This window comes from Sciurus vulgaris (genome assembly GCF_902686455.1).
Source record: "Sciurus vulgaris genome assembly, chromosome: 15".
Lineage (NCBI taxonomy): Eukaryota > Metazoa > Chordata > Mammalia > Rodentia > Sciuridae > Sciurus > Sciurus vulgaris.
This window is the reverse complement of record NC_136476.1, coordinates 89,643,293-89,655,788: the sequence shown is the minus strand read 5'-3', so window position 1 is coordinate 89,655,788 and position 12,496 is coordinate 89,643,293. Positions and strand designations below refer to the sequence as shown.

The 12,496-nt window shown below is 53.8% G+C and overlaps 1 protein-coding gene across 8 annotated transcripts in view; it reads left to right on the top strand.

Moving 5' to 3' along the window:
- Positions 1-662: 662 nt before the first annotated feature.
- Positions 663-12,496, top strand: part of SNAPC4 (small nuclear RNA activating complex polypeptide 4) — a 24,110-nt gene continuing 12,276 nt past the window's right edge. For 4 of the 8 annotated variants that reach the window (XM_079112518.1, XM_079112517.1, XM_079112514.1 and 1 more), the window contains exons 1-13: positions 668-800; positions 2,678-2,816; positions 3,240-3,286; positions 4,189-4,356; positions 4,495-4,620; positions 5,114-5,192; positions 5,638-5,719; positions 6,637-6,741; positions 6,820-6,892; positions 7,269-7,433; positions 10,528-10,675; positions 10,896-11,002; positions 11,165-11,259. In XM_079112518.1, the coding sequence (XP_078968644.1) occupies positions 2,687-2,816; positions 3,240-3,286; positions 4,189-4,356; positions 4,495-4,620; positions 5,114-5,192; positions 5,638-5,719; positions 6,637-6,741; positions 6,820-6,892; positions 7,269-7,433; positions 10,528-10,675; positions 10,896-11,002; positions 11,165-11,259 (1,325 nt within the window). In that variant the 5' untranslated portion in view covers positions 668-800; positions 2,678-2,686. Of the gene's footprint in view, positions 801-2,677; positions 2,817-3,239; positions 3,287-4,188; positions 4,357-4,494; positions 4,621-5,113; positions 5,193-5,637; positions 5,720-6,636; positions 6,742-6,819; positions 6,893-7,268; positions 7,434-10,527; positions 10,676-10,895; positions 11,003-11,164; positions 11,260-12,496 lie in introns of all 8 variants that reach the window. The other 4 variants (XM_079112519.1, XM_079112515.1, XM_079112516.1 and 1 more) reach the window with 3 other exon arrangements.

Here is a 12,496-nt window from a genome sequence, read left to right as displayed (position 1 = left end):
TGGCCTGCTGCAAAAGTCAGCGGGTGAGGTGGGGGTGGATACACAGACGTTTGTATACTATTCTCTCGATACGTTTAAAGTGTTCCAAGGTAAAAACTCCGAAGAACAATCTCTGCCTCTGAGCCCCACCATGCACGATCTGGTACAATGCAGATGATAAAACAGCAATTACTCAAGGAACAGAAGTTTCCTGCTTCCGACGTTCACACTCTCCCGCCGGGTCTAAGCTCCCGGTGGGGCCCTCACCAGGCCTCACTCGGTGGGTCTAGTCTTTACCAACAAGAGCCCACCTCCTCCGTTCACCGGTCAGGCTCCCGACCAGGTACGGTTTCAGAGCCGGATCAACTTCCAAGCACCGCGCCCTAAGAGGCCCCCGACTCCGCCCAGGCAGCGTCGGCGCCCCAGTTCAAGCGGGCAAGCTCAGAAGGCAGGAACTGCGGGCTGGCCCCAGCCCCATCCGACAGGCCAAGCGGGTGGTTCCTGAGCCAAAGAACGCTGGCTTGGGACAGGCCCTCCAGGCTGGGCACCTGAGGCCCACGCAGGTGTGCGCACGAAAACGGGACTGCGGCGGCGGGCAGCCCTCGCGGCTGTGCTGCGGCCCTCGGCCGAACCCGGGGCGACGCCCGCAGCGAGCTCAGCGCCGCAGTACGCACTTCCGCCCTTCAGCCCTTCCGCAGCGGCGGTGCGCGGTGCTCCGCGCCGTCGGGGCGGGACTTCCGGCGCGCGGCGCTCCACTTCCGCGCCCGCCGGAAGCGTGGGATCTGCAGTCGCCTGGGCGACAGTGCGGGTCCTGAGGACTGGTGAGGCTGCTGCGCGGGCGAGGGCCGGGCGGGTGGTGGGGTGGGAGCTGCCGGCGGAGGTCGTGCTGTCTTCAGGAGCGGACAGCCGGGTTCCGGGAGGCGGCGGGGCAGACCGCGACTGGCTGGTCTGCACCCGGTTGGCTTCCCGGGGCCCCTCGCCCCGCTTCCCAGAGGCTGTGGCCTCGCCGAGGTCCCCCTGCTGCGAGGCCGGTGGGCCTCCAAGCTCGTGCTCCTGCGGCTTCCTGGGGTTTGTCAATCCCCCCCAAGGGGACCCTGGCCTCGGGGAGCAGCTAGGACTGGGACTGGGACTGGGGCTGGAATGGGCTGTCCAGTGCCCGTCGTCTTCTGGGGAGTCTGAGGTTCTGCGCTTTGAAGGGAGAGGGGACCAAGACAGCAGGAAGGACCTGTGGCTCCTGACTCAGGAACTTGTGACTTCGACCTCCTTTCTGCTTGGCCTGAGCAGCGTGGTGGCGAGGGAGATGAGACGTGGTGCTCTCTATACAACACAAGTTGCCTTTCCCTTTGTGCCGGGCTTCCAGAAGAAAGCCCGCTGCCCTGGCCTGCCCGGCCAGTGTTTGCTGCAGATCTGGCTGGATACTAGCTGAGCTGAATTCCAGGTCTAAACGAGGTGCCTTGGCAGGAGTGACTCAGCCGAAGGGCCCCGACTGGCAGATGCTCTGTTGCAAGGCAGGACGCCTGTCAATTCTCATCAGGGAAAAGCCATGCTAAGGACTGGGGAGGATTTTTATGTTTGTTTTTGGTCCTGGGCGTGTGCTTGTGTTTTCTGGAATATTCTCTATCAGTGCTTTATTCTCCCACCCTTCTCTCTTGTAACAGTTTCATTCCCCTTCAGACTTTACTCACCAGTGTTCCTCTGCCCCCAAAAAGCTTCTGTGTGCTTCAGTAGATACTGGTTCAGTGTTAGCACTACCATTTGCTGTTCCAAGGCTGGAGATAGAGCAGGAAATGGACAAAACCTTGCCTCTGGGAGCCCGTTTTCCAGACCTGCTAATGCCAGTAACTGATCCACCTGTGTTTCAGTAACCATTTGTTTAGTGTCCTGTGCGCCTGGCTCTGTGTGTGGAAAGCAGGGTGCATCTGCAGCTCTGGTCACAGGTTCACATTTCACAGAGGCTGAAGGTCTGGTCTAGGCTGCTGTGACATGGCCCTGCGCCCTGTACTTTTTGTACTGGGTGGCCAGTTCCCTTGTGGTTAGTCCAGGAACAGAGACCGTGCAGGTTGTTTGCATTGGTGTCCATCCACTGCCAGTACTACGTCTAGCCTTAGCTGGTAGGGGACACTGATGGGATGTTGGCCCCAGAAGAGCAAAGAGCAGGAGTTCTTGGGGTGCAGAAGGGTGTCAGGTTGGAACTTTAGGGTTTCCTAGGCTGGGCCTGGGCCTTAGTTCCCCTGGGGTGCCCAGTGCAGGATTCTGCCATCCCCAGTAGGTATGTATCTGAAGAAGGATGGGTCCTGACACTTTGTTGGTTTTTTTTTTTTTTTTTTTTTTTTTAAGTACTAGGGATTGAATTCAGGGGGGCACTTAACCCCTGAGCCACATTCCCAATCCCAACCACCCCCCTTTTTTGAGAACTTTATTTAGTTCAGTATGTGGTACAGAGAATTGAACCCAGTGCCTCATGCATCCTCAGCAAGCATTCTACCACTGAGCCACAATCCCCACACCCCCTTTTTTTTGTATTTTATTTAGAGCTGGGGTCTCACTGAGTTGCTTAGTGACTCACTGAGTTTCTGAGGCTAGCTTTGAGCTTGAGATCCTCCTGCCTGAGCCTCTGAGCCTCTGGGATTACAGGTGTGCACCATGGCGCCTAGCATTTTGTTGGTTTTTAACACCTCATAATGTATTGTGGAGGCAGGCAGAAGTCATGGATGTAGACGCTGAAAGAGAGAAAATAACAAAGGAGATAAAGAAGCTGGAAAGAATTTTGGATCCCAGTTCCTCTAGCATCCACGTGGAGGTTTCAGAATCAAGTCTTGATTCGGATTCTGATGCAGGTAAGTCCACATGCCTAGCCTTCCTAGGATGTGGCGAAAGCGTGTGTGCCCTCAGGGTTCCTTTCAGCCATACTGCTGCATGGCCAGGTCCTATTTCCTAGCAAACTGCCCTCTGCCTTTACCCCAGCCAAAGAGTTGGTCCCAGTCCTGCCGTTGCTTGCCAGCCCATGGGCCACTGGTTGTGTGTGTGTGTGTGTGCCTTGTCTTTGCTGCCCTCTGACCTTGGGCTCCAAGGCCCTCTAGGTGAGCTTGCTCTCCTGGAGGAAAGGGTGGACCCGGAGCTCAGGCTGTGGCTCAAGTGGCTCAGGTGGCCCCAGGATCCCCTCCCTGGACTGGTCCAGCAGTCCTCTAGAGGGACCCTCCCCACCGCTTCTGGCGTTGTTTCCATCATCGCTCTCCAGCGCAAGTATTTGTTTCCAACAGATTCGCTGCCCAGCGAAGACTTGGATGCTGCTGTGCCCCCGATCTTGGTAATTGCTGCTCACCCTTGCTTATTTTGCGCTGTGAAAGTAGTACGTTTTATGAAAACAAAATGACACAGAGTATTTGTTGTTAAAACAGCCACTCTTGAAAGCTCAGTGGCTGTGCCTGCTGCCATTTTTCTGCACTCACACTATCATTTGTCTCTCGTTGTGACATCGTGTGGAAGGCAGCACGTCATGCGCCTGGCCTGCCCCCTCAGCTTGACTGCTTTGCCTCAGTTTCCCAGTCTGAATACTGGGGTCAGTTTAGCAGAAATCATGGGGCAAAGATGAGCATCTAGAACAGTGCTTGGCAGACACTTGGGTTTGTCAGTGGTAGTAATCATTTTCGTCCATTTTGGAGCTTTACTTTAGGAAATTGTTGCAGTTTGCTTATTTTCTCAGGTTCATAAGTAGAGTCCTCTTGTAATTGGGGACTATGTTGGCCCCCCTCAGGTGGATGACAGTCCTGAGGTTTTTGTATCATCACCCCCTGGGGGAGGGGGTGTTAGTGTCCCCAGCTCCCAGCTGCAATGCTCTGCAGAAAATTTCCTCCTCATAACCTGGTGCAGGTGGTGCTGAGATGGAAGCAACACAAGCTATTGTCAAGTTCAGAATTCACAAGAACATTTCTTGTAGTAATTGGAAACTACTTGTTTCCTCACAATGGCCCTACCTCAAACAATTGGATCTCCCCTTGTGGATCAAGAAGAATGGCTGGGGACTCCCACAGACATGCCCCTGCCACTCACTCGAGTCACCTCTTGGGTCCACATTTGGTGGTGTTGCACTGGAACTGTCTCAATGCTCCATGTCTCCAGTGGCTGGAATATGGTCTGTGTCCAGGGCTGTGGGTAGGGGAATGTCCCTATATCCCATTTCTTCACTTACTGTTTCTGGCTCCTAACTAGGAAGAAGAAAGGTGGGGTGAGGCCAGCAATGACGAGGAGGACCCCAAGGATAAAGCCCTCCCTGAAGACCCCGAGACCTGTCTGCAGCTGAACATGGTCTACCAGGAAGTCATCCAAGAGAAGCTGGCAGAGGTCAGCCTGCTGTTGGCCCAGAACAGGGAGCAACAGGTAGGGTTCCCCATGCATGCTGACCCCTCCTGATCCTGAGAGTTGGCACAGAGAGGCTCCTAGGACAGAGTTTTGATTGGTAGCCACCTTCCCTCTTTGGCCCTGCATGTCCTGCAGTTGACCTTGTTTCTGTCTCAGGAGGAGATCCTATGGGATCTGGCTGGGTCCAGAGGCCCCAGGGTGAAGGATGGCAAGAGCTTACCCCCAAACATGTACATTGGGCACTTCATGAAGCCATACTTCAAAGACAGGGTCACTGGAGTGGTGAGTGACTGAGGTCCTGATTCTGCACCCTAGGGGAGGGGCTCTCACCCCAACAACCTGCTGGAGTGGTCTTGAGTTCCCTTTGGTCCTTCAGGATGATGGATCCAACTTCATCAGAACTCTGCTTTACCTTGTAGTGAAAGTTAAGTCCTCCTTCCTGGGTAGGCAAGCCACCAAGATCCTATTTCCCTGAGGTGGCACCGTGGGCAGTTAGGAGGTCCACCTTATAGAGGGCCCAGTGTTACTTTCATCAGGCCTGGGCTCCTTGTCAGTCCTCATGGAATCACTGAGTCCACCCTGTGCCAGTTGGCTCACACCCAGCTATCATAACTCTGGCTGCAGAGGTCCAGTGTCTGCTGGGCTAGTGTGCAGGCACATGAGCAGGCTGGGAGGAAGGGGCTCAAGCCCCAGCCTGGGCCCTGGAGGGACACACTGGGCCCTGCACGTGAGTGCAGCGTGGTTTGCCACATGGTGACACCGTGCACTCTGACAGGGGCCTCCTGCCAATGAAGAGACGCGAGAGAAGGCTGCCCAGGGAATCAAGGCTTTCGAGGAGCTCCTGGTGACCAAGTGTAAGAGCCCAGCCCAGGCCAGCCCAGAGCTTTCCCATGACCCTGTTTCTCCCTCTCCCAGACCTGTTTCTCCTTGGCCTTGTACTCCCTTGACCACTGGGATTGGCCACTTGACTCCTTGCCTTTCCCTTGCTGAGTGGGTTCTTTTCAAAGAAGCCTGTCACAAGGGACAGATGAGGACCACCCCAAACCCCACTTGTGCCCTCTCCCTTGTCTGGGAGTGGTCAGCCCTGACAGGCTCTGCTGAGCTTGGGCGTAGGTCTCAGGTGAGATCCTCTGCTAGACAAGAGGGCCTAGAGTCTGGGGTCCAGCTCACTGCCTGGCTGGCATCCATAGGGGCCTCAGCACAGCTTCCTCTGGAGGTGGGGCCCCTAGTGACTCCCAGGGTTGCAGATGGATCCTGGGGAATGTAAGAGGCTCCTTTGATGTTGCTGCTCTTCTGCAGGGAAACACTGGGAGAAAGCTTTGCTCAGAAAGTCAGTGGTGAGTGACCGCCTGCAGCGCCTGCTTCAGCCCAAGTTACTCAAGTAAGTGGGAAAGGCAAAGGTCAGCACTGCTTTTCTTGCTGTGGGAAGCCTTGGGTGGCCTCGTGGGCTCGGCAGGGTCCAGCATGCACACTGCCTTGCTCTGCCACACCCCTACCGTCCCCAGAGAGGTGCTGGTGCTTGTGCTTCACCCCTCTTCTGGAGAGGCAGCAACAGTCATTGGTGGCTCAGGCAGTTTCTTCTCTGGGCCTCATGCATGAAGCCTGCTTTCTGGGTCTGCTGTGGGGAACGTGGAGCTCACGTGACCATGGGGCATTACCAAGTGCTGCCTGGCTGTGCATGCTCAAAGGGTGCTGTTGCTTTGAGAACTGGGTTAGAGATACAAGTGTCTCCCAGAACTGGAACACCAGCAGAGACTCAGGCAGTACCAGAGGAGGAACCGCAAGGTTTGATCTGGACTGATGATTGCTCTGCCCAGGACCAGTGCCCGTGTACACCCATTCCCTGGAGAGGAAGGATGGTGTCTTTGTGATGGAGCAGAGGGCATCTCGGCACCAGGAGGCCTGGGCTAGGCCAAGGGTTCCCATGGGCCCACCAGCCCCCTCAGGGATCGTATATGGTCAGGATTTGTGGCAGCAACACAAATCAGGTCCTTTTTGAGGCTGTGAGAGAGCCAATTCTTCCCTGGCCAGTTCTTGGCAACAGTTATTTGCTGTAGTGATAACTGCAGGCCTGAGTCAGAATGTCTGCAACTGTCTGCATCTTGTGCACCCAGATTCGCATGGTGGACCAGGCTCTGAGACGTATGGCCACTCCTGCCCTGGACCATGCTGTTCTGACTGTAGGGACACCCCAGAGGAGATGTGGAGCTGAGGCAGGAGAGAGGGCAGCTCAGAGTCAGCCCTTGGCCCCCAGGAGTGTGGCACCATCCACAGACCTGCCTCCATTCTGCCCTGCAGGCTCGAGTACTTGCACCAGAAGCAGAGCCGGGTCTCCAGTGAGTCAGAGCGACAGGCCCTGGAGAAGCAGGTCAGGGAGACGGAGAAGGAGATCCAGGACATCAAGTGAGCCCAGGGCCTTCTGGGACTCTGGGGGAGAACCAGCAGGCCAAGTATGGCCCTCACACCCTGTCCCTTCTTCAGCCAGCTTCCAGAGGAGGCCTTGTTGGGAAACAGGCTAGACAACCATGACTGGGAGAAGATTTCCAATGTCCACGTGAGTTGGAGCAGGACTGGAGTCTAGCAGCTGGATGTGGGTCAGAATTGGGCAGGCAGGCCACATCTTCCCTGGCCTCTTAACACACTGCAGCCCCTTAAGTCAAGGGCACGTCTGGCAGTCGAGAGGAACAAGAGACTTCACAGGCCCCTCACCCACGGGTATGAGGCACTCTCTGAGATCATGGTTCTAAGGCTCCAGCTTAGTATGTGAGCCTAACTATGCATTTTTCTCTAGGCAAGGCCTGCTGAGTTAGATAGATTCCACCTATTTCTACCCATGGGAGCAGCTGACAGGCAGAGTGACAGCTCAGTCCAGGACTGTCTGGGTGTGCTTGGAGTTGGTAACCCCAGAAGACTCTTTCTTGTTGGCACAGTTTGAAGGAGGCCGTAGCGCAGAGGAGATCCGGAAGTTTTGGCAGAGCTCTGAGCATCCAAGCATCAACAAGCAGGAGTGGAGTATGGAGGAGGTGGAGCAGCTGAGGGCCATTGCAGCCACACGTGGCCACCTGGAGTGGCATTTGGTCGCAGAGGAGCTGGGGGTAAGGAGCAGGACCTTGGAGGGTTGGACATGAACTCACTCCTACACCATGGCCTGACTGGCCCCCAAGGGCCCTTGGACCCTGCTGCAGGCCCTCTCCTGAGACCTGCAGCCCTACCCAGATCCTCCAGACCCCTGCAGCAGTGAGCATCTGTTCAGTCTGCTCCTTCACCTTCCCTGCTCCAGACTTTCTCCTCTGTCAGCCTTATGAGGAGTTTATTTTGTTTATTTTCAAACAAATACTCTTTTCTAGTTTGTTTTGAGTTCTTTCACTGTTTTTCTGGTCTCCCAGGTGAGGACCCAGTGTTCTCCTTGGCCTCTTGTCTTTAATAGGAAGCAATTCTGAGAGGAGCCTGGTGCAAAACGTCTTTTTTGTGGATTTCTGGAGAATCTGTGATTTTTGTTCTTGTTTGTTTGAACCAAGGTTTTTCTAGGACTTTGGTTTTTCATTTTCAAATAGTTGTTAGGTGTCTTGAAGTCCTTGTTGTGTTTGTTCTTCTGATTGTATTTTTCTCATTTATGATCTGGTAATGTGCTCCGAAAAAAATCTTCATTTTGAGAAGTTACCACTTCTTATGGCAGAGCACAGGACTGTAGGAAACCAAACTAGACTTGCCAAAACCTGTGTGTGTGTGACAGAGAGAGGCAGACAGACACTGCGGGGGTTGAGCCCAAGGGTGCTCCTCCACTGGAGCCACAGGGGCTCTGACCTTATCTTGAGATAACAACTCCCTAAGTTGCCAGGCTGTCGACTTGCAATCTTCCTTCCTCAGACTCCTGAGTAGCTAGGATTTACAGGTGTGCACCACTGAGCCTGGCCCAAAATGTTTTAGAAAAAAACATTTATCAAGTTGGTCCCAGTGACTTATGCCTATAATCCCAGTGGCTCAGGAGGCTGACCAAGAGGATCATAAGTTCAAGGCCAGCTTCAGCAACTTAGTGAGACTCTCTCAAAATTGAAAAAGACTGGGGATGTAGCTCATTTGTAGAGCACCCCTCAGTTTAATCCCCAGTACCAAAAATACACACACACTCTCCATTCTGAGGACCTTGGAGTCTGTAAACCTGTTGAACAGAGTTGGTGGGTTGTGTTTTGGACTTGGACCCTGTAGAGCTGATCGGTTCTGATGGTTTTGTAGGATCTGATATGCCAACATTGAAGATGGGTCTCCTTCACCTCTTAAAAGTTTACCTTACAAGTAGCTTGGTAAACACAACCTTGTGGTTTTATTTTTTTGTAAGTTATGCTTTTAAAGAAAGTTGTTTGTCCTTATTCTTGGTTCCTATTATTTTTTGACTTTATTTTTTTGCTGTCCTAGGCATTAAAGCCAGGCTTGCACATGTTAGGCAAGTGCTCTGTCACTGAGTTGCACCCATAGTCTGGTCCTGTTTTTTTTTTTTACTGGGAATTGAGCCCAGGGACACTTTAGCACTGAGCCACAGCCCTTTTCTATTACATTGGGACCTTGGGACCTTACTGAGGGCTGCACTGAGGGGCTGGGCTGGCCTGGGCTGGGACCTGCAGTCATCCTGCCTCCACCCCCAGCTGCTGGGATCACAGACACGGCTGCTACACCCAGCCTTAGCCCTTTTTTAACTGCCAGGGTTATATTAGATGGCAGAAATGTCACTGCTTCTGCATTTACTTCATTCTCCTGCTTATATGTGTGGTTTTGTTTGTGTTTACTTATCTTTGTTCACTTTTTAGAAGTTGCCCTTTCCAGATGTTCTCGTGGAAGCAGCAGCACAGGCTGGGTTTGGGTTTCATCTACCCAGCTGTCTTATCTGACGTGAGGAGCTCATAGACCCCTTCGTGCTCAGCTGTAGCGTCTGATACTGGCATCGTAGGGCTGTCACATTTGTGCTGGCTGCCTGGGAGTCCCTCCACCCATCCCTCTGTCCTGTTGGCTCTTAAAGCCCCAGGCCCAGTGTGTCTGCTAGGCAGTGGAGATCCATGCCATCCATCCTGTGCATGGTTTTCTTCTTGGATTGCACAGTCAGACCCATGTCTCTGTTTGTTGAGAGGAGGACACCAGCAAATTTCTCCCCACAATGTTTCCTTCCTTTCATCTACCATCAAAGCCAGTCTAAGGCCTGGACCAGCCTCCTGAGAGCCACTGGTCTCAGCTGCACAGAGGTCCTGGGCTCTGATGACCCTCTGCCCCAAGCCAGTCCTGGGCCTTTCTTGACCCCTTCTCTGGAAGCCCAGTCAGGCAGGTTTGGGACCAAGAGTCTTTTTATTTTCACTGAGTAGAAAGCTGGAGAGAGGGCACAGTCTTGTCCTGGGCAGTGTGTACCCATGAATACACCAGACCAGGTTTGGGTAGGACCCGCACCAAGAAGGGTCACTTTGTAGTGGCACAGTGCAGAGGCGTGCCAGTACAGTGGCGAGGGTACCTCAGGGGCTGGTGCGCTGCAGCAGCCTGCGAAGCAGTTGGTGGGGAAGGAGGGCCTAGAAGCAGACCTCTCAGCTGAGCACTGCCACGCCAGTCCCATGTGTCCTCTGCCTTGAGCTTGATCTGGAGAAGAGGGTTCATAGAAAGCCACTTCCCACCAGGAGTGAACCTGTCTGTAGAAAGCCACTTCCCACCAGGAGATGAGCATCAGTTGTGTAGCTAAGGTTTGTTTGCTGGACTCTCCCTCTTGGTATCTCTGGAGCCATGGAACCACACCAGACACCATCCCAGCAGTGCCCACCTTGGAGATCAAGAGCTCGAGGGTATTAGCAGCAGGCTAGTGGAACTATGAGGCACCAGGTGGCACTTCTCCTTCCAAGCCAGGAGTTCCCTTCGATCAAGGGTGGGAGTTGACAGGGTGGTTTTAGTGTTCTGAATTAGCCAGTGACTCAGTATGAATGGTGGAGCCCTCTCCCAAGAGGCTGATGTTTTCCTGGTTCTGTGTGGTGGTCTGGTGTCAAAACTTAGAGCTCCCTGTAGGGGCTGGAAGAGGAGAATGCTGCCCGTGCTTCAGAGAAGCACTGCCCCACGGCTCTCAGGCCCACCTGTCCAGGAACACTTGAAAACTGTTCTGGACATCCTTCCGTGTGCAGAACAAAAGCCCAGTAACACCTCTGTGCTTTGTTTGGCCTTGGGAAGACCAGCCGCAGTGCCTTCCAGTGCTTGCAGAAATTCCAGCAGCACAACAAAGCCCTGAAGCGCAAGGAGTGGACGGAGGAGGAAGACCGCATGCTCACCCAGCTGGTCCAGGAGATGCGCGTGGGGAGTCACATCCCCTATCGCAGAAGTAAGTACACCTGTATACCCCAGTAGCCTGAGACCCCACATGGGCAAGAAAGAGACTTGCTGGGCAGTTCACTGCTGTGCTCCTGAGTGGGGGGGGGGGGGGGGGGCGAAGCAAGGGCATGCCCCCCGCAGCACTACACAGTAGGATTCCTGGGGGTCATTGATGTCTGTGTGCCCGTCTGATGGCAGGCATCTCAGCCCCACAAACCTTCTGTCCCTAGTTGTCTACTACATGGAGGGCAGAGACTCCATGCAGCTGATCTACCGGTGGACCAAGAGCTTGGATCCCAACCTGAAAAAGGGGTTCTGGGCCCCAGAGGAAGACGCTGTAAGTTCGTGGGCCCGAGGAAGGTTGTCTTCAGCAAAGTCCCTCTGGCTTTCCTGAGTGACTGCTTTGCTTGGCATTCGCATCTGAGGCTGATAGACTCGGGGTAAGCAGCTTACAGCTGTAACCACAAGGTACCATTTGTCTGCCTTTCCCTTCCTGCAGAAATTGCTTCAAGCTGTTGCCAAGTATGGGGAGCAGGATTGGTTTAAGATCCGAGAAGAGGTGCCTGGTAGGAGCGACGCCCAGTGCAGAGATCGGTGAGTCTCACAGTGCCAGGCAAGGGAGGGCTTGCTTGGGTCACTCGTCTTAGGCTACAGGGCAGCCCAGGTGACTGGCTGTCACACAAGGAGGGTGTGGCCCAAGGATCTATGTGTACCAGGATTGACCCAGTTGAGAACTAGGATAAGCTTTTTGGTTTTTATTTTTTTTTCAGTGCTGGGGATTGAACCCAGAGATTCTCTACCACTGAGTGACACCCCTAGCCCTTTTTGTTTTTTATTTTGAGGCAGGGTCTCACTAAATTGCTGAGGCAGACCTCAAATTTGCAATCCTGCCCCCCACCGCTTGAGTTGCCCTGGCATGGATAAGCATTTTTTGCAGTCCAGACTTAGGAGATGTTTGTAGTACTGATCAACCAGGAGCGCAACACTGGCTCCACTTAGCAGCTCTAGTTGGCAGGCCTCTGCCCCCAGGCAGCCTCTGCAGCTGCTCCCTCCTCCATCTCTGCAGCAGCTCGTTGAGCTGCAGTTCCCATTCCTTACAACTCGCCCACGTGAAGTGTTGGAGTTCAGCAGCCTTTCATGCACTCATTGAGCTGTGCGGCACTGCTGCAGGACTTTGACGTTCTGATCACCCCAGCCTCACTCAGTAACACTGAGTCTGGGTCAGGAGAAGGCAGGCACAGCTCTGAAGAAGGTGCCAGATGCCCACCCTCACTGGTCATTACAGAAGCAGTCAGAACTACCACAAAAGACCACTTACACCCAGTAGGGTGGCCATTACTTTAAAAAAGAAAGCTGGGTATGGTGGCACTCACCTGTAATCCCAGCCAGTAGGGAGGCTGAGGCAGCAGGATGGTGAGTTCAAGGCCAGCCTCAGCAACTTAGCAAGACCTTGTCTCAAAGTAAGAAATTTAAAAAGGTCTGGGGTGTAGTTCAGTGGTAGAGCACCCCTGGGTTCCATCTCCAGTACTGCCAAGAGGAAAAAGGCAAAAAAAGTGCAAAACAAAGGAGTTGGAGCCTTTGGGTGGGGAGCGCTGCAGCTCCTGTGTTCAGTCAGCTTTTTCACTACACTGGCTAAAAGGCCTGCCAGAAACAATTTTAGGGGAGGAAAAGTTTATTTGGGGGCTCGCAGTTTCAGAGGTCTCAATCCATAGAAGGCTGGCTCCATTCCTGGGGCTTTAGGTGAGGCAGAACATCATGGTGGAAGAGTGGTGGAGGAAGGTGGCTCATGTGATGCTCAGGCAGCAGAGAGAGACTCCACTCCCCACATACA